General features: G+C 38.3%; 1 protein-coding gene across 2 annotated transcripts in view; it reads left to right on the top strand.

Annotated features, from left to right (window-relative positions):
- Window positions 1-27,023, top strand: part of ADCY8 (adenylate cyclase 8) — a 123,049-nt gene that overhangs the window by 24,199 nt on the left and 71,827 nt on the right. For both annotated transcript variants that reach the window (XM_048286422.1, XM_048286421.1), the window contains exon 2: window positions 9,005-9,154. In XM_048286422.1, coding sequence (XP_048142379.1) covers window positions 9,005-9,154 — 150 coding nt within the window. The remainder of the gene's footprint in view (window positions 1-9,004; window positions 9,155-27,023) is intronic.

Below are 27,023 nucleotides of genomic sequence, written 5' to 3'. Positions count from 1 at the left end.
TTCCAGACGAGGCGTCAGCTGGAATTCTTTGTCAGTGAGATGATGTTTAATGCTTGGTCCTCAAATACTGATATAACTCTACTGGGAGACAGTTATTTACAATTCAGATATCCATGCATGTAATGCAAAGGGAAAATTTATTATTTTGTAAGGGTTGCTTCAAAAATCCAGGCATTATTTTTAATTCTCAGTATCCAGGAAGTCATGGGTGTACTTCCCCACTTCAGATTAATTTCTTGTAAATCTTTGTTTAGATGCTATAACTTTCAATTGGAGTAACTTAATTCTCAAGTGGCTTTAAATGGAATGTGGCTCCTTTGAACATAATTACTTTGATATTTGTTTTTAACAGTAAATACGCAGCTTGTAATGGAGGTCAGCTTCTTCACAGAACCATAGAATATCCTGAGTTGGAAGGGACCCAAAAGGACCACTGAAGTGCAGCTCCTTGCCCTGCACAGGACAACAACAATCAGACCATGTGCCTGAGATAATTTTCCAAATGCTCATTGAGCTCTGTCAGGTTGGTGCTGTGACCATTTCCCTGGGGAACCTGTTCCAGTGCCCAACCACCCTCTGGGTGAAGAATCTTTTCCTAATATCCAACCTAAACCTCCCCTGACACAACTTCAGGCCATTCCCTCGAGTGCTGTCACTGGTCAGGAGAGTGAAGAGATCAGTGCCTGACACTCCACTTCCCCTCACGAGGAAACGGCAGACTGCGTCTCCTCAAGTAACTAAAGCTGTTCCTCATATGTGTTCCTCTCTAGGTCCTTCACCATCTTCATAGCCTCCCTTTGAATAGCCTCCCTTTTCTAATAGCTTTATATTTTTTTATATTTCTGGTGCCCAAAACAGTACACAGGAATCAAGGTGAGACCACCCCAGCTTAGAGCAGAGTGGGAAAATCCCCTCCCTTGCCTGGCTGGTGATGCTGTGCCTGATACCCCCCAGGACACGTTTGGCCCTCCTGGCTGCCAGGGCACTGCTGACCCTTGTTCAACTTTTCACAGCCCAGGACCCCCAGGTCCTTTTCCATGGCCCTGTCCCAGGTGCAAAATCCAGTATCTGTTTTTGTTAAACTTCATACAGCTGATGGTTGCCCAGCTCTTTAATATGTCCAGGTAAATCTGCAGGGTCTCTCTGATTTCGAGGGATCCACAGCTCCTCCCAACTTACTGTCATCAGCAATAGAAAAATATAGGGAAAATTTCAAAGTCAGACAGAGCTTCATGAGTCTGAAATATGGAAGTGCAGGAAGAGAAACAGCTGCTTTGCACTCCCTTCTGAGCAATGAACTGGGAAATAGTATCTCTTTGTTTCCTAATTTTCCCTGACTGCCACAGGCTGCTTCCAGTGTTCTCTATTGCACAGGCAATTGTGCTATGCCTTGGTTTTTGGTGGTTGTTTTGTGTGTTGTTGCAGGATCTACTCCTGCTTAGACAGCAACTTAAAGTAATTTAAGGTATTTCTGTAGTACATGTGCTGTGGTTTCAAGGTTACATATATTTGGAGAAGAAAAGAGATTCCTGTCTGAGCCTTTTATGTAAACTTAGAAACACACCAAACGAGGTCATGTTTTTGACAATGAAATAATGACATCTGGAAGGTTTGGCTTTAGATTTCTCCCTGCAATACAGCTGTATCAAAGCAGAGGGAGAAGGTACCTAACCAGCACACATAAAACACTGAATGGAGAAGGTTATTCATGTCAAAAAGATAAGATTGTTTTTTTCTAAATGGGAACATTTCAGATATCTGGAGGTGATGGCATCCTGTATACAAAATGATGACAAAAGGGGCTGTGCTGCTCACTGAACTGCAGATGTAATCACCAGATTTCATTGCACAGTTCAGGATCAGTTCCTAGGTGAGGGTCAGAGAGTTCAGCCAAATACCTTATAGCCATGAAAAACAGTTACTAAATAGTGGTCATTTTCCCATCCCTGTTCATTCCCCTGTATGCATGGGCTATGACCCTGCCACTGACATTGTCCCAGTCATGTCTAGTCACTTTAATATCTATAAAATGAAAAGTACCAAAGAAAGATTATCCAAAGTCCCGAAATAGATTTTTTTTATTATTAGAATTATTCCTGAACTCTACATTTTGGACAAACTCAAGGGGAGTCAGAGGAGGTGTGCTGAAACTTTGGGGCTGCTCGATGGCACTAGCAGGGTTATGTATTTGCTTGACTGCCTCTGTGCACCCCTCAGTTATGTCAGTCCTTATGTGTCCTTATGTGTCTGATATAATATATTATATGATTGATACAATTTTCTTGAAAGATCTCTTGTACCAAACCATGATGCAAAATAGTTGGTAGCTGGCTTACCAAATTTGTGTGGCTTGAACTATCTATAAGCAACTTAATCAGACATTCAATTTTCTACATTTCTAATGGATTCAATGAGAGGAAGAACAAAAAAGGATATAGCTATTTTTTCTAATAGCAAATTAGACTCCTGTTCTGAATATTAAAGATACATATTTTCAAATTCTGTCTTGAACTGGAACAATTGATTTTCTGCAAACTTGTCGTTGTTCAGAGGGAAAATGGTTTTTGTTTTCTAAATCACTAACAGGACAAGAGCAAAATTCATGTCAGGTTATTCTGTTACCGGATGGAGAAAACTCTGTCTGAAACCAGTTGTTTTCACTGAAGGTAACCTAATAATTTCTTGTGGTACACCCTATGTTTTGATAGGGCCAATCTGCTTGAAGGCTGCACATTTCGTGCACCTTAAAGACCAGACTGTTCCTAAGCACACAGTCATCTTCATGATGGCTCTGGAAGTAGCAAGACCAGGCTTCTTAAAAGGTCTCAGCTCTCCTAGAGGCATAAACAAGATCTGAGTTTTTGAAGAATCAGCCAATGTTCCCATGGGAGCTGTGTACAGCTGAACCACAAAATTCAGTTCTAAACATAAAATCAGATGGTGACACTGGTACAAATGGCTCCTTTCACATGTAGCAAATCAAGGGTGGGTGGGGTAAATCTGTTCTTAGCCATCATAGTCTGTGCTTGCCTAACTTTGTCATAAATAAACATTATGCTATTCTCCATCCCTGTCTTCTTAGGGGTATGATATATCTCTGTCTTTCAGTAAAGTATGTGTATGTAGATCAGATAAAAGAGTAGCACTCACTCCTGCTGTGAGTAGGAGTTAAAGAGCTGTTGTACTTATGCATGGGAAAATAGAGAGGATCAGAGACAGGTGAGCTTTCTGGAAAGTCATGGCAGCAGTTTGGGCACCTCTGTGGGCCAGATTGGTTTCCAATAAAAGTTACTGAAGAAGCACCCACAAACTAAAACAAACAAAATTCCCTCTTATCATGGCTGGGGATTTAGAAGTTAGATCCAGGAGAAGTCAGAATGAGTGAACCTGGGGAATAAAACACTCTTTACAAGGTGATTTAACAATAAGGCTGCAATGATTTCAGTTTAATGAGTTGGCAGCAGTGCCAGTTATGAATGTTCACATGCTTCCTCTTCCTGTGGAGGCTGTGCTGTGAACTTAATCAGACGATTGCTCCAGATACGAAAATCACTGCCAACGCCAAATGTTTGTTTTTTAAGTTGGCTAAGTTCCCTGATATAGTTCACAGTATGGTCCCACAAATAATTGATCTGGCATAACAAAGGGGTAGCTGTACTGAGGGATCAAGGTGGGCATGAGGCAGTACAGAGAAACAGTACTTACTAGTTTCTCTGCCAAGAGCTTTGATTCATAAAACCATACTCTCAGTTGGAGATAGAGGTTTGCTGCAGCCCAGCAGTGAGAGAGCGGTAGAGTATGTGCTGCCAGATGTTCCTGTTTTAGAGAAAGTAGAGCATTTTGGTCTTCTCATGCAACTCTCAGTTCATTCCTGGTGATCACGAACATTTTATTTTTTCCTCAAATAACCCAAGCAAGACAGTGATCAAGAAGGGAGAGAGCGTTTTCTGAGAGATTTTAATTACAAAATACAACCTTGTGGTGAACTTCTGTTTTTAGTTAAACAACTACTGAAGAATCAAAATGCTTCTCCAAACTTAATTATCCAATAATAATTACCATAGCAACCAGTTCCTTACATGGTAAATGCTGAAAACACTCTTTAAGAAGCACAAGTTTACTTTCCCAGTTTTTCAAAACAGGCAAGAAATATTCTAATCTGTTGCTAAAGCCCTGAGAATGTCTAGCTGGACATTACATTGAAAACCATTTCTTTACTTACATGTGTTTTGGTGACAACAGCCCCAACGCTGCTCTGTTTCTATGCAGCAGAACAAAATTGCCTGCTGAAGAGGTTAATAATAAGTTTATTTCTGCTAAACATTCTAGAGTGTTTTTCTGAATTTGAGGTATTAACACACCAGTTCATTGTCCTTCTGGATTTCAGAATAATTTCTAAACTTTACCAGCTTTCTCTCTTCTGCCTCCACTGTGCTTTCCACGTGAATATATGCTGTTGTTGTCTCAACTTCGTGATGAAGATAGCCCGTGTCAGTTACAATCTTTTAGGGCCATCTATCAATCTGCATATTTCCAATCCATCTGCTTTGTTGAATGTTCACAAATATTCACTTTTCCTCAGGTTATGTGTTCTTGGAAGTGCTAAACCCAGTCAATCACTATACACTCCATAAACATCTGTTAATGGCTGGCCTTATGGCTCTAAATTCCCTGATGGACAACTGCATATTTCAAAAAAGAAAATTGGGATAAAACTAAAACACAGCTCAGTTATGATTTTTGAATTTTGAAAATTCTGGCATTTGCTAAACCTTCTTTAGCTTGCTTTCAGTCACTCATAAACTCACAGGATTCTGTGTAAACTCCTAATGAAGGCCAACTCAATTAGGTGTTCTTAACAGCAGAAATGCCTAAAATTTCTTGTTATGCTTATCCCAGTATCTCACTTGTACCCATCTGAATTTCCTTTTTCCTGAACTAGATTCAACTCTGCCTTGAACACTGTCTGTGGGTGATTACCTACCACTTCACAACAGACTTAAGAGTTACTTTACTATCTTTTCAAAGAATTTTCCTTGTCCTGTTCTCTTGCATTACTATACTGTACCTGATTTGATTATAACTTCTTGATGAGCCATGTCCTGTGCCTTTGAATTGTTTCTTTGAGACCAGGGGCTCCCAAATCAACTTAAAATGTTTTCTTGGTTTCAGCTCTCTTGGCAAAGCCCTTTTTATATGAGTGGCAGATAAAAGTGAAATTATTTCAATCAATGTATTCTTTCAAATTTAAACTAAACTTATTTGTCTGACTTGCATCCTCTCCTTTCATATCCTTTGGTTTTTGCTAGTTTTCGTATTGATTTTGAAAAGGGTTCTGAGGTACATGTATGGAGGACACTTTATAAATGACAATTTATTTGACTAATGGTTTCTATGTGAATTAAGTTCTTAATCACCTCCTACAAGAAGATAAGAGCAGAGTTTTGGAGTAAGAATTGTAATGGCTGCTTCTTCCTGGGCCACTCACTTCAAAAAGGACATCGAGGCACTGGAGCAGGTCCAAAGGAGAATGGTAAACAGGTGAAGGGTCTGGAAAACATGTCCTGTTAGGGGTGGCTGAGAGAACAGGGGTGGTTTCACCTGGAGGAGACTCGGGGGTACCTCACTGATTTCTACAACTACATGAGGGGAGGTTTTAGTGAGGTGGGTGTCAGTCTCTTCTGTCATGTCTCAAGTGAAAGGACAAAAGGAAATGGCCTTAAATTGTGCCAGGATTAGATATTAGAAACGAAATTCTCTTTGAGAGAGTAGTCAGGTATGGGAATAAGTTGACCAGGGAGGTGGTGGAGTCTGGAAGTGTTCAAGAGGCACCTGGATGTGGCACCTGGGGATATCATTTAGGGCTGATTATGCTGTTGCTGGGTTGATGCTTGGACAAGATTATCTTGAAGGTCTCTTCCAACCTTGATGACTCTGGGATTCTGGGATTCTACTACTTCAGTGATCTTGTCAAGTAATTTCCTTTAGCTCTGTTCATCCTATTTTGTAATTACAAGTAACTGCAGGTTCAGCAGGGACAGTGATGTTCCTGTTACAGGTATTCCCAAGCAGTACAATGAAGGGTACCTTCTTTGCATTTTTTAAATATTCAAGAAGCAGACCTCCTCAGAGCCATATTTAACATCAAAATATATCACTCATGGCTTTTTAAGATCACTTGCTGTGTCTACTATGGTTCATTATTTAAGTGCTGTGGAAGGTACAAATAGCCTTATAAATGTTGTGAAAATATTTTCTTTTTTCACATTATGCCTCAGCTTCCCTACTGTGTGAACACTGATTACTTTCAGGCCAGTCAAAAACATAATGCAACTCTGTACATCTTCTAAAACAGAGTCCTGATAGGTTGTAGAAAATTCTCCAAGACTTCTGGAACCCCAAAAAGCTCTAGGAAAAAGGAGCAGCAATGAGAGACTTAAGTCTTATATGTCTTGTTTATTCTTTTATTAACAAGAGCCCCAGATTAGTATGCCTTGCAAGTCATATTGCTTTACTCTTTGGAATAGTTTCAATCAGACTACCATGTGTAAGAAAAGCTGGCTCTGCCTCTGCATAAGCTGTTGTTTTACCTGTAACATGCTTTCCATTATTCCCTCTCTCCAAATCAAATTATGTACTCATGAAATCTAATTGAAGGCCAAATTCTAGTGCACTTACTCTGAGATCTGCTGGAGTGGAACAAATCCTGAACATTAAGAGAGATGGGTGACTGAACTGGGCTTTTCTTTTTTTCTCACCCTGTACTCTAACTTTCCCACTATGTGCGAACATACAGTCCAGGTCAAATTTAAAAGTCAGTGAAAAAGGCATGAAAAGTTGACTCCTCCAACCTCCCACAGCTGCTTTCAGTTGTCCTGATGAACAATGCAGTTCTGTGCTAGTCTCAATCTCATGTCAGCTCATCATACACCTCTTAGTAGCCTGCACCAGAAAGGAGTTATCTCATAGATAAATTACTGCCTTCTCTGATTTATCTTGGAGCAAAGGCAGACAGTGTCTGGGGGAAGCTGGCTGGTCCAGGGCAACATGTCTCCAGTAAAACAGGATATGGTAGATAACAGGAAAAAAACGGTAAGTGCAAAGGGAGAATAGTGATACATGCAGAGTGATTAAAGAGTCTCAAATTCCTCTCTTTTAAAAAGTAAAAGTAAGGTGTTATGTTTTAAGTCAGTATAGTCAGAAATAGTGACAAGCAAATTAATTGGAAATGATTAGTCACTGTTTACAAACATGATGCTGCACTCAAAGAAATGATAAAGCTGTGAATTAAAGCAAACAAAAGGAAACATTTTTATCACAAAGGGCCTAATTAGATTGTAAAAAATCCTTATTATTGAGTGACATAGGATCCAAATGTACTATTAACTTGAGAAAGGCATCAGGAAAAGTTGTGCAGGTGCATTGAGTATCCCACCTCCAGCTCAGAGGATCCTGGAAGCCAGGGAGATTCAAGGATCATGCTAATCATGTCCTACTTCTCACAAGCCTTGTCTAGACGTCTACTGCTGGAAAAGGTTAAACAAAATTTCATCTGGAGCCAGGATATGCATTATTATTTAATCATGGCATATAAACTGAGAATTAATTCCCTGTACTGTAATAGAACAATACTTCATATTCATAAATACGGGAACATATAAAGCCAAAATTCCTGCCAGATGCTTTTGGTCTGATATCAGATCTCACTTTCAAACCCTCATGACTATGGGGAGTGAGACCTGCAGATCGGAGTCAAAACATCCCAATGAGATTAAGGAGTCTTCTATTAGGACAAACAACACTTGGATTTTAGGAAGATTGATTATTAGATAATAGTAAGAAAATACAATGTCTAGCCCGCGGTGTTCTGCAACCACAGATTGCTGGAGTGTTCAATACTGGTTTGACAAAGCATCACTGAATGTTCGCTGTACTTCTGTACATATTAACTACTGCTTTATCCTTCTACTCCTCCCTGAGCACTCTCTGTTTTCCACTACCAGAGAGAGTATCCTGAATGATGAACACTTGATCTGTTTGGTGTGGCTGTTCTGGTGTTGTTATGATCCTGTAGGTATCACCCATAGCTATCAGAGTCTTTGAAATATCAATCAATAACAAGGATGAGATATTGAATAAAAGTACTGAGGCTAAAGAACTTTGTACTGTCTCTGTGCAGTCAAATACTGCCAGTTTCTTACTCACTTTCCCAAACAATCCTCACTTCAATGGCGTTGATGCGCCCTGCCTTACAAACATGCAGAGCACAAAGAGAGGTCAATGACAAACAAATAAGCAACTGAAATTTACACTCTCCAAGGATCCACTCCCATTTGGCTCTCTAGAGTTCATATGGAAAAGGAAGAAGCCATGACGCAGTTTCTACAAGGAAAACCAGTTCAGCCCTTACGTAGATTTCAGCAAAGAAAAAGTCTGTGTACACAGGCACTGGTTGTGCAAGAATTTGGTTGTCCTTTCAGCTTCCCCTGTTGAATGGTTCAGAATTCAGATTGTGCAAATTTGTGCTTTGGCATCAACTGAAAATAAATTTATTTAATTTGATCAACAATAATACAATAACTATTATCACTGATATTAGTTCTTAGCTAACTGACATTCTTTGTTTTTCTTAATATGGCTTGCTTCCCAAACTAAAGCCATGGAGCAAATCACAAAGTTGCTCTTGCAGAAAAGGCAGTACAAAAACAATTTGTTAATTATGTTTGTAATCATTCCTGGCTAGAGCTCTGTGAGTCAGTTTTTGGAAATATAATTTGTGGTTCAACCAGAGTTTAATGCCCCCAAATACTGCATATCTCATCCTCAAGGCAGAGAAAATTTACAAATTTGATGTCTCTGCTTAAGATCCAAGACTTTCTTTCATGCAAAGTTTCCTAACTGCTATTTTTGCAGCCTACAAAGCTGTCATTGTCTCTCTTTCTTTTTTCAGACAGATATTTTTGCTTCTCCTGTCTAATCAAATCCTATTTGTTGTTCATTGCAGATAGCAGCTCAGGCAGTGTTATTTATGTGTATGAACACTGCAGGAATCTTCATTAGCTACCTATCAGACAGGGCACAACGTCAAGCCTTCCTGGAGACCAGAAGATGCGTGGAAGCCAGACTGAGACTAGAAACAGAAAACCAGCGACAGGTATGGTCACCAGAAAAAAAATTCCTATTTTTGTATTAACTGGTATTGATAATTGGACAAGACCAGGCTTTTCCAGCCTTGACTGCAGTGTGATACCACCTGATTTGTGGAGGTTAAGTGAGTCTTATGCTGTTGCTGCACTGGTGTGTATTGAGTTGATATGATATCTAAAAGATTTCCCCTGGGAAACAGAATGAATAGAGTGGCTGTTCATCATCCTTTCCCACACAAGAGCCCATCAAATGAAACAGCAACTGGCAGGTGCTTAAAAATGGTTCTTTACACAAGAGGGGTTAAGCTGGGGAACTTCATGTTTCAGAGTGTTGTAGATATTAAAACTTGTATTAGTCAAGTGAAAAATATTCCAGAATCATCTGAACACAATCCTGTGCCACGTGCTCTGGGATGGCTCTGCCTGAGCAGGGATGCTGGAGCAGATGACCCACTGTGGTCCCTTCCAACCTGCAAGATTCTGTGAGTCTGTGAAAACTAAGCAAGTTAATGGAAGTGAACTCTCTCTAGACAGAGGAAATACCAAAGCATCACTTCAGGCTCATGGATGGATTTTTTTGTATCTAGGAGGCCACCACAGCAAAGTATCACTGTTCTGTTTCTCTGTTCTTAAACTCTTGAAAAATCAGCTTTTGGCCACTGCGTACATTACCACACTGGGTTAGGGGAACTTTTGATTGAATAGGTATAGTTGATCCTAGATGATCATCTTTTCCAATCCAAAATAAGAACTATCAAATAAAGAGAAATTTGCTGCTTATTATTTTGCACCAAGGGAGCAGCATCTGTATCATATATGTTACACTGCTGTATCATCCTCAGATGAATTTAGCCTTTCATTTTGCCCTGCTGCATAAATATGTATATTACTTCTCAAATTTATTTAATTTGCCCCCTGCAAGTCATGCTCTTATGCAGAGTTCTAGGAAGATGTCATGTTCTAGACTTCATTGACTAATGACTCAGTATGCATGACTGTGTTGAGTAATGCCAGGTATCTCTGCCAGGACATCTCTGCAGCCATTGCTGACTGAAAAGACTTTGAGGGATATTATCTAGGATGCTCTGTTCTCTTTTTAACTGCAGGATCATATTTTCATGCCTTTTGGGGATTTTGGGGTGTTTAGTTTTTTCCCTTTTTCTTTTTGTCTAATCTTTCATAAACTATTATTTTGTAAGCTTTACTTTCACCATAGTTTTCTTGAGGTCATTGTAAAAAACTTTATAAAACACTAACAAAAGATTCCCTTGTTCCATATTATTACAAGGTTTTCCCATTAGAATTATTTTATCCTCTCATGTAAAATGAAGCTTGTACAAAGACAAATATTTTGAGAAATTCAATTTTGCTGAACTTGTATTTTCTATTAGGAAAATAAAAACAGATTTTTTCCATTTGGGTGGGCAGGTTATTTTTTGTTGGGTGTTTTTTTTTTTTTTTTGAGAGTGGGGAAGTAGTGGTTGGATCTGAAATATTTGTTTTCATTAAGTCAGGTTGACCTGTGCATTTTATCTTGGCCCAGTGCCTTGCAAGTCTTCAGGGCTGTGCTGTTCCCTGAGGGCAGAACTTCCTGGAGTGTTACCTCACTGCAGCTGAGATTCATCTATAACCAAACAAAGTAGTGTGTCACAGGCATCATATGACTGAAAATGCATAAGGGAATATGTCCTTGAGCCAAGGAAAATGCCCACAGGAGAAAAATACAGACAACAGGACACCAAATGAAAGATCTCTTCTAAAACTTAATTTAATAATTAACTCAAAAATTTGGAAAAAAACCACTTTGAAATATCTCTGATTAATTTTCTTGGAACTTTGAAATTGTGTTATTATGCATACCTACATATATAAATATGTTTAATAAATTTTTCAGCTTTTCATTTGTATATGGAAGAACAACATTAAAAAAATATTCCAATATTGGAACACCTTGAGGAATGGAGATCTTCTTTCCCTCAGCATTCTATTTTTTCCCCTTGCTTCTGAAGTAGCATCTCATTTAAGCAATTTTTAAACATATCTGCTTTAAGAAGACTGACAAGGTCACATTTCAGGCGACCACTTTTTTTAGCACTTAATCAGCACACATGCACCAATTCAGTGACTGCTAGCATTTTTCTGTCTTGAAGATAAACATTTCATGACACATGGAATCTGTAGTTCACATGAATGTAAAAAATCTTACTACATGTTAAAGTATATCACATTTTAAAAAGTAAGGATTAAATCTTGATAAAGTTTACTAAATTAATTCTATGACTTTCTACAAAACAGCTATAATATATGAAAGGGAGAAAAAAGGTGGAAAATGAGTATGCAGGACAATCAAAGAAATGTAGCTTCTGAAAATTTGAAAAATATGGTTGAGGAACTAAAAATGTGCAGAGAAAATAAAGTAATAATTATTTGTGTAATTCTTCCAGACAATAATTTCAGGAATTCAAAATTTTGTTCCGCTTCAATTTATTTCCCCTTCACTTCCCAAAAACTGTCTAAACTAGAGGTTTGTTATAGCAGGGTCAAGTTTTTTGTTGCTTTCAGCGGTGGTACTGCTACTTTTTATAGTAGTGGATTACTTAATTTAAATCTCTTGAGGCTCCTTTCATCTCCACACATCTTCTGCTTCTTCAAGTGAAAGTAATAGAAAATTAAAGTGTATTGACATGTCATATGTATGGTATGTCATATGAAATGTGACAGCTTGCCAGAAAGGTCCTGTAAGGTCTGTTTTTGTCTTTACTTTGTTTAAATCAGAAGACCAGTAAAATTAAAGTAAGAACATGAATTTTAACTCATGAGTTTTAACTCATGAAACAACACGAGTTTTAACCTACAACAAAGAGTGGTACGCTTGTCCATAAGCAATTGCAGAATGAGGCTCCAAGTTTATACAATCATGGAAGCTATATAAATGCTTCAGATATACTTCTATTGATTACTGTGTATTGTTAAAAATAAGAAATCAAGTTTCTGCTCTCTCAAAATGATCCTTCCAATTTCTTAATATCCCTTAGATTTATAATCTCTAATCCTCTGTCATTCTAATAATGATAAATGCTACTGCTATCATTATGCAGTATTGTGCAATGCCTAAAAGAGCCAGTTGTGGAAAGTCACACAAGTGTGAGCCAAACATATTATAATCTGTGTTTTAGAGATAAGCAAGAGGTACCATTAGAAATGTGGAGCTGTACAAGGAAACAGTGATATTGCTAAGGAAGGATCTCTTGTTTTCAGAGGTTTTTAAGGACCCTTTAATGAGTATTTGTGGATTTTCTGGAATACAAATATAAACTTTGTATTATGTCAGCTCCTGCTGCAGAGATAATCGAGATTTTTCTGTATTTCCAGATACATTTCATATATATGAGCTGATTTTTTTTCAGTGAAAGCAGTTTCACTCACTCACTTGCAACCATTGCATAAAGAGCAATGAAAATAGGAGGTGAAACCACCAAAATCCCACTAGGGATGAAAAAACATTTTTGTTGTTCTTCTGTTATGAATTAGATGTGGGGGTTTAAATAAGTTCCTGCCTTTTGCCCAGGCTTCTGGCAGCAGGCAGTAGCTTTATTGAGGTGGCCAGCACCCCAAAACCCACTCTTGTTTGCAAGTTCTTTAATAATGGCTGATTTAGTCTATTAGAGAATGAATTATTTATTTAATAGACACAAAATTAACACACATAAGACTTAAAACAGACATTACTACACAGGAATAAGACAAAAAGAGACAACTAGTATTACACGCAGGGTTAAAAGTACCATCAATTTTAGAGCTAGTGAAGGAATAACTTAGGATCCGATGTTTCGTACCATCCAATTCATGATGGAGCACACATCGAAATCCTTTCCCTCAATTTCCAGGAAAGTAACTACAGAATTGCATCCAAACTTTGGAAAGAAGTCTCACATGCTTCTCAGGGTGTATGTAGGAGACTTCTGCCTCCGTGATAATTCATAGTACTTTCATAGTGTAAAGCAGGCCTTTTGGTCACCTATGTTTGTTTTCTTTTATCTCTTCCCACATCTGCTCTCCATACCAAGACGCTGATTCTTGGTTAGGCTGGCAGACCTTTTGGCACCAGGGGATGACACCTGCTGGGCCTTTGGCCCACCTGGGTTATCTCTCCTATTTGCACTGGCCCCCTGAGGTGTGGAGACAGGGGATATGCCCTGCCACATCTTCATGTTACTCTGACCTGAAATTTGGGCAGTTAGATGTCATAATGTGTTTTCCAGATGTCATTATTTTCCAGCAGTGTCTCCCTTTTGTGGGTTTTCAGGATTCAAGAATTCCTTGCGCTATTTCATTTTGGCTGTGAAGTTTTCCAGTTTAACACTCAAAGCCATTTTGTCATTCAGAAATGTCTGGGCCTGTGGTGTCTGAAAATCTGAATTAGCTCCATAGACTCATTTTCCACAGAAAATATCTTCAGGTGCAAGTTCAGCTTTTACACCAGTTGCAAATCTTTCAGTTACTGCACAGGAAGGAAGAGAAGGAAGTGCAGAGCTGGATAATGCAAAAGACTTTACGGAGCCTGGCTGGTCCAGAGTAACCTGACTCCAGTTTTGAAGTGACTCAGTTTCCAGTGTCCGTTTCCAGAAGTCTATATACAATAAAGCTCCTACATCTTTTTTCTTTCTGCCTCCCTCATCCCCATTTACTCTCAACAAGACTTGTAGAGAAAATTTTCAGAAGTATTTCAGAAAGAGAGGACTTTCAGTTGTATTTTCAGATCATCAAGGATCTGATTTTTTTCCACTGTTATCCTTTTGATTTTAAGCACCTGGGGTAGTTAAAAGTACATATTAGCATTTTCAATTACAATGAATTTCCTAATTCTAATTACTCTATTATGAAAATGAACAGTAGTGTAGCTACAAGGGAGAATTACTCCTGCAGTCATTGTTAATTATGTTTATGCACTTACCTATATGGTATTATCTGTGTGACACCAATTGGAAATCCCACCACCCTGTGAAACTGAGGGAACATCTGTGTCTACTTATTTGCCAATTTTCATTAAAAAATTAGAACTTTTGTGAAAATCTAAAACATTTCAGAGCTTGGCATAGTTAACAGAGACTCCACTGTTGATGAGTACCAGAAAGACTTTATCATCAAAAGATGAAAATATCAGAGAAGCAAGCTGCAGGAGGCAGCACAGACAAATGTGTTGCAAAAACAGCCTCAGTTTAGCAGTTATTGATAAAATAATCAATTTAAATAGTTTCTAATTAATCGTAGTTAGTGGCCTGTTCTTAAGAGATGTATTTATACCAGCCAACCAAATATGGCCACCACAAAATGTCCTCAATTTTGTTTTCAAAACATTGCAATTATAAATAAAAAACAAACATGAGGCTCTCTGTTTTCATAAATCTATTTTATTCCAACAGTATCATAGCTTTACACTACCTGTTTGAAATTTTAATTTAATATTTTCATTTTATGTCTACGTGTTTCAAAAATATTGACAAGCAGTGTTATGCTTTGTTAATGACCAAAGACACTATCTTTGTTTTTACTTTGATTTTGTTGTAAGGACACAGCAGGTAATTCTGCTTTCATCTTATCTGGGCAATGAAAATAGATAGTCTGACTCACTTTCTTAATTAGCTACTGAAAACCCTTCAAAACCAATGAGTATGTGATTTCCCTCATTGTGAAAATGCTGTGAAATTGCCCTAATGAAGAGCAGAAACCTGAACTAAATTTCTTTTTCATTTCTATTTCTCAGGATACAAAATCCCTAAGTTTTAAATGAATGACATATTAAATCCAGACACATATTAAAATTATGACTTTATGAAGAATTGCATTCAATATATACGTCAGGTGTCCTAACTTGCTCTTTCTCCAATCTTTATTTGAAATTTTTTAACATTTTAAATCCTGAAATGCTATAATTTAATTATAAAGAGTCTCTCAGATAATTTTGTCATGCTGCCTTTTCCTGCACCACACATACATATGCCAAATTATACATATCTGAAAAAAATTATTATGTAGGGAAGTCAGGAATACTGTTGGGCAATAAAAGTTGTGCAGGAATATTTGACTAGCTGAAGCTAAAAATGGAGTCTTAAAAGGACTAGACAGGGAAAATCACAAAAGTTAAATAAGTAAAGTTATAGCTATAAGATTATAAAAATCAGTCCAGCCCTTACCCCTTCTCTTGTAATAAGATCACAACACTACAGGACACCTATTCATAGAAGAGGCATTTAGCCATAATCAGAAACTTCTCTTGTGTCATGGCCACACTTCAGCTCTCTATCCAAGGCTGCTCTAGACCAATGAGACTAATGAAGCCTGGACAAAGCAATAGGAAAATATGGATGGGAGGCTGCTTTCAAACTAAGCAAAGTTGTTAAAATATGTCTTACTAACATGAATAACCTGGAGTCTGGACTAATGTTCAGAAAAACCCAATAAATAGCCTCTGTGAAACATTTTATTTGCATTATTTCTAGTAGATTTAGAGAACCTAATAACATTTTATGAAGAAGTTGTTTTAGATCAGAGGAGAAAACAGTCCTTATCTGTTTGATTTTTACATTCGTCCTCCAGAGTTCATTCTTGTTCTCAATGTCGCAGGTTATGCATCATTCATGAAAAGAAAACTCTCTACCTCTTGTGCAGAGCTCACCAACAAGGCTGCTCCTACTGTGATAAACTACTGGGAGGGAGTAAACTCAAATCAGAAACAAATCCTCCAGGTTTTATGTTCTGAAAAGCCAATTAGGGAAAATTAGTCTATTTCAGCACTACATTTGTGCAGTGTCAGTACAGTTACCTAGTGCTAGAAGTTACTAGAGCCACAACGCATTGGTCTTTTTAGCTGTATGTCTAAATCCCTCTCCAAGACAGTCCTCAGCAAGCAGATCCCTTTCTATGCAGAAATAATCTCAAATTCCAGAGAGATCTTCTGGAATTAGAAGAATTTCCACATAAGAAGAGAAGGTCTTCTTATGTGGAAATAAAGCTCCTTCTTAATATCTTCCTTAATCCTTATGAAAATATTCTTGGGCATCTAACACACTGGCAGAAGAAATGGAGCTGAAGGCAGAAGGGTTGGTGGGGCACAAGCACTGCTTGCCTCCAGTCTTGCAAGGAGGACTCGCTCCAGAAGGTCAAGACTGGTATGAAACCTGATCCACTGGGCTTCCAGGGATGCTTCCCATCAAGGTGGGACAAAGATGGGCATCTGCAAGTTTTAATGAAGGGTTTGGTCAGATCAGTGGGGAGCAAGAAGAAAAACCTTTCTACATTAAATGGTGTAATGAGAACAGTCCCCTAAGAGAATACCCTACAGGCAATTCCTCCCTGCGAGTTCTGCCACTGGCTTACTGAACACCTACTTTCCAGGTAATCTCTTTCTCATAGGGGATTCCACAAATCCAATTAAATCTCATTTCGAAAGTCAAAACAGTTTGGATGTTGTTTCATTTTATTTGCATAAAGGATTAGAGCTCACCACCTGAAAGAACCGTCTGTCCAGGTGAGAAGAGGATAGTTTTGTTTTCTAGGTATGATCACACATTCTATCTTTCTAGTATGGGTATCAGGGCTGTAAAATGAGAAGACAGCCCTTAGTCTTCAGAACAATCTGCTGTTGGCATATTTAGTCTCTTCTGCCTGTTATCTTTGGAAAAACTGTAATCCTGCCTTAATCTCTTTTTCCATTAAAAAACCTGTTCTCTTTGACCATTTGCTTCCTTCTACCTCTACTTCCAGAGGATTTTTTTTCACACTTTCCCCTGCAACAATCCCTATTTCCCACGGCTTTAAGAAGCTCTCTGCAGATTGATGAATTCTGGGGGTTTTTTTGGTTTTGTTTTTTTTTTTAATTTTTTAAAGCAGCTTATATGTTATGTAGGTTTTATCAAGCTCTTACAAATCTAGAATTTAATCAACTGTCAGTACTTTGCAACCTCTAAAATAAGAGCAGATTGGACTGGGATTGGAAAGGACACTTTAAGAGGGTTAAACACCATAAAGTCTTGTGTATATATATATGTAGATATACATACACTGGTAGTAAGACTATTAAAATTTCTCTGACTTGGTATGAGGATAAAGTCCAGATTTAGTTTAAAAAATAAAAGAATAATCTTAATTTTAGACAGCACACAGTCTTTCTTTATAAAAATGATTTAAAGTGCTCCATATTTAAAAATTATGATCACATAACTGAGGCTTTATTTTTAAAAGACAAACAATAAACTCACAATTTTAAAAAAACTATGAAATCATCTGGTTAGATATTACATTTGAGTATTTTTTTCCCTCTTGATAGGAACCAATGTGTTGACTGTGAGATTCTAAGAAAAGTTTCACATTTATCCAGACTTTCTATTATCTTAGTATCTTTCTCTAAAGAACCATGGTCCCCACAAAAAGTGTTTCTTGATGTTGCTCCGTTAGCACTTAGAGGATCAAACTCTAAGTATAACTTACTGGTCAATCTAGCAAAATGAAGGAATGTGAAAAGTTTCTATTGTTCTTCCCAATCCATTTCCATATTCTGATTTAGTAAGTGACCTGTTTTTAAAGTCCAATAACAGACTTTTCTTCCTCATTTTTGGGGGAAAGAAATATTTACATGCACTTATGATTTTGTAGATACCAGGATGTACATTTACTACATCTTGTCTCAAAAAAACCCTTTACTTAACCCATTTGCAGTAGAAACCCAAACATTGTAAAGTCAGATTTAAATGTTGTGCCTTCACTTTCACTGCTGGTGTTTGTTTCTTGTCATCAAAGCATAATCCCCACATTTTGGTTTCAAATAGAAGTCTAAGGTAAAATCAAGATAAGAATTATCTGCTGCCTTCTCTTCCATTCCTTGCAAATCCGGAGTGGTCACGTGTACTCGAACAGAATAATGAGATTTACAGCCAATGCCAGAGACATGGGAGTCAGACCCCTGAACTGCAATTCATATAGGGGAAAAATCCCAGTGTCAGCTCTTGAGGCATGGGAGCTTCCCCTCGAAGAAATTAGTGAGAAGGAAACCTCGTTCCTAGTAGATGGATTTTTGGATTTACTAAAGATGAAACTCCTGTGTGGTACTTTGATCTCTAAACTAGGTTGTTCAATTGTCATGCTGGTCAACAGTGAATGAGACTGACAGGATTTTGGTGGCCTGTGTCTCCTGTGTTTTCAGCTCTTTGCTAAAGAGAGTGGTGTCTGAAAAAAAAGCCTTTTTCAGAGCTGCCACTGACTAGTGACCCTTGCTGATGTGTCAGAGAAGTGGACAGAGAGGGAATGAGTAAGGGGAATGAAATAATTTCAGCCCCCTAAATTGATGAGACACTTCTACCAGCTGGGCTGCCATACAGTTATCTCTGCTTAATAAAGAGCTCCAAGCTCCAAATTCAACAAATTAATGCCTCTGCTCTCAATATACTTACCAATTTTAAGGTCATCTTTCTTTCTAGTTCAGGATCAGAACTCTTAGGGTACTAAGAAACTTTCCTTTGTGCCCTAAAAGTACTGTAGGAGGACTTTAAAATTAGTGTCCTTACAAGATTCTCAATTAACAGAGAGACTCTGTGGTCCAGGTAGGGGCTTTAAATCATCTGACCATGAGCAGTACCAATTCCAAGATAGACAAAGTTACTGATGCCATTACTGAGATAATCTAAGGCAAGATAAGATATTTGGATTAATATTTATAAAAAACTTATGGTCTTTCACACTATCAGTATTCAAGTGCCCATCTACAAGCCTGTTCAGAGGGGTTTGATTTTCAGGAGGACTATTGCTCCCGCTTACTGAAAGGAAATTTTATCCTGCTTGTGCTGCTTAGTACTGGAGTCTTAAAATTCTCTGACAAAGTATATCCCTTGTTTTGACCAGAATAAATGACCTTGTAGCTCTTATTAATCTTGGTGTTCTGCAGTGATTTAGGCATATAAAGCTGAACAGTACAAGGCATGAAAGCCTTCTTTCTGATATTTTCCATGTCATTAGTTGCCATAAAGACTACTCTTGAGAAATGTGTATTTTACTGAAGTTGTCTAGCAATTTTCAAAACAGCCCAAAAAAACCTAACAAAATGGAAAAAGAGACGTCTAAATCAATAGAAAATAGAAACAGTGCAGAAGAATTAAATGAAGATTTAACAGCAGATAAGTCAAAGCTGTTCCAGAGAAACAGCACAATAAGCATTAAAGTCAGATGGTGCTATTCTGATATTTTAGAACAAATTTGAATTGTAGGAGATGTTTTTTGCTCATTTTCTATTCCAGTAAAACAAGGAAAAGCTTAAGATTATGCTTTTATGGAATCATTCCCCAGTAGTTTTGAAAGTAGTTATCTTTCTCCTGTTCTTTAGCTCTGACTCCTGTTTTCCTTGCAAACTAATTGAAATTTATGGAAGCAAATACACCAGAAGACAGTACAAAGGTTTTTGTCCAATGTGTCTTATTTCCATATAAATCTTTTTCTTCTGAATATTTGTCTTGTCTACTACTGTTTAATAAGGAATAACTAACAAAAAAATCATCATGATATTTGGAAGAAACAAAATTACAAAATTATAAAATATGGTTTTCCATTATTAGACAAGTCTAATGGATTATTGTGGGGCTGGAAAGTATCACTTGTCCAGCTCAGGGATCCCCAGCATAAGTATGATATGGACCTGTTGGAGCAAGTCTAGAGGAGAGTCATGAAGATGATCAGAGAGCTGGGGCACCTCTCCTATGAAGACCAGTTCAAAAAGCTGGAATTGTTCAGTCTAGAGAAGAGAAGCCTCCAGGGAAACCTTATAGAAGCTGCCAGTACCTAAAAGGGCTAAGAGAGAGATGGAGAGGGGCTTTTGATAAGGGCATGGAGAGGTAGGACAAGGGGCAATGGCTTCAAACTGAAAGAGAGTAGGTTAAGATTACATATTAGGAAGAAAATCTTGACTGTGAGGGTGGTAATGCACGGGAAGAGGTTGCCCACAGAAGTTGTAGCTGCCCCATGCCTGGAAATGTTTAAGTTGGATGGGACTTTGATCAGCCTGGTCTAGTGGAAGGTTTTCCTGCCCATGGCAGGGAGGTGGTGACTGACTGATCTCGAACATCCCCTCCAACCTAAACCATTCTATGATTCTGTGATTAATGTTCACATCTACAGGATAGGATGGTAATACAAATTGTTTTGTAACTCCTGCTTTTCACCACTCATCTTTCTAACAAGTTTGGGTTTCACGATGAAATTTAAATCTAACATGATCTTCATTCAGGAGACAAAAAGTCATATATAAGGATTCAGAGGATCTGTAATTATTAACAATTGTGTGTACTCAATACAGACACTCAATTTGAGAGCACTTAATCTGAGACCTGTAGTTCCTACTGCCTAAGCTAAAAGACAACTCAACCAACAAAGCACTTTCAGGAGACTATTTCATGGTGTGCTCCCACCCACTCCCGTGCAAGTTAGTGGTACTCATGTGGACTTACGACAAGTTGATTCATTGTACCAGTGCCATAGTGTAATCACTGCCTGCAGTCAGCTTCATGATCAACTGTGTTACTACTAAATTTAATTTTATAAATATTTTTGTAAATACTTTGTAGAGGAATAATTTTTTTTAATTAAATATACATGCAGCAGCAGTAACAGGTACCATGCCAAGAAAAATGACAGAGAGGGTTGCTCCATGACTTCCCAGCATGTTACAGGATGAGCTAAATATTTATTAAGCCAAAATGATACTGGGAAGGCATAAAAACAAAACTGGCAGCCTTGGAATCATCTTGCTACATCTCAGGAACTTCAGACTAAGGCACTAAAACTGTTATCCCCTTAAACAGCCAACTGGGTAATAAAAAAGACACCTCCTTTTACACCTGGCAGTAGACTGTTAGTCATCAAGCCCTGCCAAAATTTTGTAATGTGGCTTCAGGTACCTGAACCATCCCATTCACCATCCAGCCAAAACAAAGGACCAGCAGTACCTTGCAGTTCTTCCCTTCATCATGTGCTACATATATTGTTTTATGCTGTTCTGGATAATAGCATTGAGGAAACAGTTGGATAACATGCCCTTCCTATGAGAAGTGTGTGTAAAAAAGCTTTTTCCTTCTTTCATTGCCACAAACTTTGCAACACTTCTCAGTTAATAATTGATTAGACACTGTTATAAAGGGTCATGACTCTCAAATACTGTGTTATCAGTTTGGTTGAGACTCTAGCTATGTTTCATAGACAAAAGCTAAACAAAAGGAGACCCCAAGACCTCCTGTGTGATCTGGCCTTGTTTCTCTTTGAAAACAGCTGATGCTTGAATGGAACATGCAGCCAAGGATGGGATGATTTGGAATAGTAATTGACTGAGTGATTAAAATAAAACAAAGTTGATACAGCTCATATCACACACTGCAGCAGTAAGTAGGCTAACAGGCATCCTCAAAACCCCACAAGTCTGAATAGGTATTGCAGTTCCTTCAATATTTTTTAATTAACTCCCATTGTCTCGATGACACACAAGAAAGAACAGCTGCAAATAGACTGTCCATTGTACACTAAGTAAGCACGAAGGAATTTCTCTTCAGAGCAGTTCATCATTAATGAGAGGTCCTAATTTCCATTTTCTAGAGTGGCATCTACAATAATTACATCTATTCTGAACATTGTCAGAGTTTCAGTAGAAAACAATACCATTTTTATCTACTTCCCTTAAATGTAATAAAAGCTTGTGCTCCAGAAAGACTAAAACTCCTGCTCTGAATGGCCCTTCTCACATCCTATTAAGTTCAGTGTTTAAGACAATAAAACCTCTCTGATATTAATTGGAGATGTTGTTAAAGACAAACTTGATGGTTCTAGAAAAATGATTCTTAAAAATCAAGATGAAAAATGTGAAACAGTTTCTCTAGAGCATCTATTGTTAAACACTTTTGGGTTATGCCCACTCCAGGTTTACATAAGTGTCTTGGGAACAGCCATAAGCAGCATGATTCAAAATCCAAAGACATCCATGACATCTGTGTAGGTTCCCCCATTTGGTGGTACATGTAGAGGAGGAAGAGCAGAATCTGAACTGACATGGCAGTCAAGAGGGGCTTTTCATGCCTTGGCAAAGCCATCCCCAATAAAGGTGATGTGAAACAAAGGAAAATCTATACCACCTAAGCGGAGCTTGTGCAGGGAGCTTATGCAGATGGCAGACCCTGCAGGGGTGATGTCCTCACATCACCTACAGGGAAACCTTGGGGAGTTTGATATTCATCTTAGCAATCTCCTTGAGATCCCAAATCGCTTGTTGATGTTTTGTGCTTGTTGGTGTTTTGTTCTCTTTGATCAGCCCAAGTGGAAAGGTCTCCAGTTTTTATTCACAAGACTGAGACCTTGTGCACTGGTTAATTGACTCTTCTCAAAAACTGCTGCAAAGGTCATTATTTATTCATCAGGGACAGGTCCCACTTCTCCATGAATGTGCCTAGCTATGTTTGTGCAGTTGTAAGCACTGGCCCCCCCTTATTTCAGTACAAGTGACCCAAGGGATCTGTGCATGCAGACCACAGTGAAGCTGTCCAACAAAGAATGACTATTGCAGATGCATAAAACAGTAAATGGGCCTTAGAGTCAGTATCAGTGTTAAATTACAGTCTTGAGACTTTAAATAGATGTGTGTGACTCATTAAGTTAATTTACTTATCATTGCAGGATTTGTTTCACTGTTGCTAAATTTTCCTGAAGGAGTAGATTGGGTAGGAGTCAGCTCCATATTTAAAAACCTCCTAAACTAGGTGACTGCATGCTCTTTACATCTATGGGCTCCTACTACCACTGACTGAGATCTAGTCAATACAGGCAACAGAACCCAGAGAGACCCATAGTGACAACAAAGGAGTCATTTACATCTGACCTGTTGAGTATCTCTTCAGATTCATTGGATGAAATGGAAGTTTGGGCATAACTACATTGTAGTCACAAAACTCAGGTGTCTGAATGCAGACCTGAATTCTACCATCAGTTTGTTGCATTTAGTGATTTTTACTGGTCTTTTTTCTTTACCAGGGTTATTCTTTGGGTTAAAGGTACTTTTTTTTATTTATTTACTCTAAACTCTGCTCCATCTTAAAGGCGAGGGCTGATTCATCTCATGAATTGTTATTAGAAGAATAGTTTACCAGCTCTTTTCTGGAATTCCTCTGTTGCTATTTTCTTTCTTCTATGTCTTTTCTCTTGAACAAATGTATCTCTGTTCCTTTTCAAACCATTTACCACTGCTGCTGCTTACCTTTGAATTGTCTCCACTTAGTCCACTGCTCAACTATCAAGCTTTCAGCAGAGCTGGGTAATGGAGTGTTGCAGTGGGGATTAATGCAACATGTATAAGACAGCGAGGCCCATGGAAAAGAAATATGGACCGATTCTTGGTAGATGTTTTCAGAGGTGTTTATTTTCCAGCCGCATGGCCAGAGCTCTGCTGAGGAACTGCTCAATCGCGGGACCGCCAGGGTCCTCTCTGCCCAGGAGAACACAAAACAACCAGTGGGGAACAAGATTGGCCAGGGAGCAGAGAAACCCCGTGCCTCTACCCCAGGGCCCCTCTCCCAGGACCCCATGGCGGGGGGAAGAACCGCAACAATGGAGTTTCCTTCACCCTAGAGTTCATGACACTTCATTAGGCCTTTCTCTGTAAGAGAAGGAATTTTTTTCTTGTGTGTTCCCCTCCAGCTCTAAAAATGCCTTCCAAGAGAGACTGACTAGAAATGTGAAGACTCTTTGATCATGCAAATAGTAAGGTACAGAGGACTATGAAAAAATGGCATTTTTTTTCTCCAGGATTAGCTACTGGTCTTTTCTATATGACCTCCACACATTTGTGGTGTTCTTCTGCACCACAGTATCTAAATCTGTGAAATAGGAGCCTGGTTCAGCATCCCCACCACCTTGTCAGTGTAGTGTGATGTAAGAGCAGCTTGGAATAGCAAAGGACAGCTGATGCTCGTAGAGGGAAAAATTTTCTGTCCTTTCAATGTTTCAGTACCAGAGAATTGAAGGTAGCTGAAGTGCCTCATAAAAATATATGTAGACACACACATACACACTTCAATGCTGCTTTTCTTGCAGCGCTCCTCCTTAGCACAACATACATCATACCAAGTAGTGACATGAGCTGTATATGAGCCTTCAACTGTGATTCCAGCAAAGGCTCATCACATGCTTCAGTATAAATGGAGGAGGGCTGCTACAGAGGCAAACTAATTAACCTCAGTTTTATGGGTCACTGCCAGATATTATGTGCAGACAAGAACGTTTAACTTACCTTAATGAGTAGCATGAAGGTTAAGATATCAAATGTACTAAGCACAATTTTCTTGGCTTAGTGAACATGTGCCAAGTCAACTATGCTTTATTTTAAATAAACTTTCTAGAGGCATTGCTTGATACCCCCTTGGGCAAATGCAAATAAGGAATGTAAGATTTTCCTATTGGGGAAAAAAACCCATTCTCTATTTAAGCCATATATATAAGAAGGAACTGACCTTTTTTTTAATGTTCTCTTATCATAGATTTTATAAACAGCTCAATAACAACAAGGATTTCTGCTTTCTTCTTTTTTGTTTAATCTCCTTTTTTATTATTATTTGTATTCCAATTTATCGTCTTACATGGATAAGGTAGGAAATAACATATTTCTTTCTATAGTGAAAAAATTTAGTATTATTCTGAATGTATCTTCACAAGAAGTCATTGAACACTTTAATCATACAACTCCTTGAAATACTGATCTGATTTGTTCAGAAGGTGGCTTTATTTTTTGGTTATATTGAGCTATGTATCTTAGTAGTGAAGGAATAAGAGAATATATAGCCTAAGTGCCTTCAGTTATAGGAGGCTTAAGGACAAAAAACGTTAAAAATATTTCTGGTTCCTAGACTACCAATCAGCAGCTCTTTGCAAACATGCCCTCTTAAGAAGCCATAGGACATTCGCTTGTGAGTGAAGCTACCTGAGGACTAGATGTTCCTGTGAAAACCTGGGTTTCCAGGAGTGTAAAGGACTTCCTGAAGGACTGGTTTTCTTCTTGCTATCACAAGCATCACATCCAGTGTTTACACATCAGAAGAATGAAGGATAGCAGAATTCCCAGGTGGAAAGTATGGAAGAAAGTCAAGACAAAGCAAATGTGCTAAAATTAGAACCACCTTGTATGGGAAAACAGAAAGTCTGAGCTTGGCTATTTCCCAGAATTAAGGATGATCTCACTACTCACAGCCTGCTCTGCATCAGCTATTACTTGCATAATTTTTTCGTCCCTTCCTCACAAAGGCAGGTCTTGATTTAGTAAAGGTTTGTAGAATAGGTGGATTAAATATTAGGAGAGTCTTGGTTCTCTCGTCTTCTGTCAGCATGTTATGCAGGAAGGAGCACAGGAGAAAGCTGCCTTCTCGGAGTGGAGTGTAACAGGTGTGCTCCAGTGGTGAAACACTCCTGTGCTCCAGTGCAGCTTTTGGCAGCTTGTGTTCTCCCCTCTTTAGCAAACATATAGTTCAACTCAGCTGGGGCTACCATCGAGACAAATGGAAGTGTTTACCCAAAACGTGTTTCCATCAGAGCTGAGGATTGTTTTACTAACTACTGACTAAGACTGCTCAGAGTGAGAATTCTTCATGATCTGTGAAAGTTGTAAGTTAGTAATGATATCACCTCCTATGAAAGCTAGGGAGGGATTCCTTCATTTATTCAGATGTTTCGTCTATGGCTACATTTCATCCATGACATTGAATCCTGCTGGCATAAAAATCATTATTGTCATGATTGTATTGCTCGTCTCTCTCATTCCACCCATCATCCCTCTTTGGTTTTTCTTGTTCTCTCTCAACAAATTTTCACCCTCAAGAAGGAGCATAACCCACAGCATGTATAATATGAGATTATTTTATATCCTCCTAATATCAAGTTACCTCAAAACAAATTCAACATCAATTTCTTTGACAGAAAAGGGAGGGGAGGGGAGGGGAGGGGAGGGGAGGGAAGGAGAGGGGAAGGGAGTGGAGGAGAGGCGAGGAGAGAACTTTATCTGTGTTCTACAGTCCACATATGCGCCTGATTTGGAAGTTTAAATCTCGTTTTCCCTAGATATATACTATTCCCCAAAACGTTGTTTGAAATTTGGTGATAAGTAGCTTACATAGCTAGCATTCTGTTCTTTAGTTCAAGAATATTTCAGTATTTGCAATCCTGTAAAGTAAAAGAAAATTGAAAAATTATAGCTTTGCTTCAGATTGATTGGGAGTGATATATTCCAATACTGGACAAAGCTTTCTAATCTAAAAAAAAAGAGAGAGACTGAGGGCAAGAGGACACAATAACAGTATTTTAATACAGAAGGATTATTACAGAGAAAGGAGCAATCAATAATTATCCATTCGCAATTTGGAAGGATAAAAAGAAGGTTTAATTTGCAGAGAAACAGATTTGAGTTGGATACTTGCAAAATCTGTCAAAGCCATTAAACTGATGAATCACTGAAGCAGGGACATTCTAAAATCTCTCAGGGGATGATCTAGGGCTTTCACAAAAGAATTTGATTACTTTTTGAGGGCTTGCCTGACTGTACTTAGACGTGGTTAGTTAGAGCATGGTGCTAATAACCATGATTGCAGGTTCAAACCCCAAAAGGGCCAGTCACAGAAGAGCTGGACTCAGTGATCCTTGTGGGTCCCTTCCAAATCAGAATATTCAGTGAAATTCTGTGAAAATTCTGTGGTTAATTATATTATAACAGGGCTGGAAACAGCAATGGTGTGTATATGTATATATCTCCTAATACACTAATATTAGAAGTACATGTGCACTAATATGCTCTGATAACACCGTGTTTGCACACTA

The sequence above is a fragment of the Corvus hawaiiensis genome, chromosome 26, assembly GCF_020740725.1.
Source record: "Corvus hawaiiensis isolate bCorHaw1 chromosome 26, bCorHaw1.pri.cur, whole genome shotgun sequence".
Lineage (NCBI taxonomy): Eukaryota > Metazoa > Chordata > Aves > Passeriformes > Corvidae > Corvus > Corvus hawaiiensis.
This window is presented reverse-complemented; position numbering and strand designations above follow the sequence as displayed.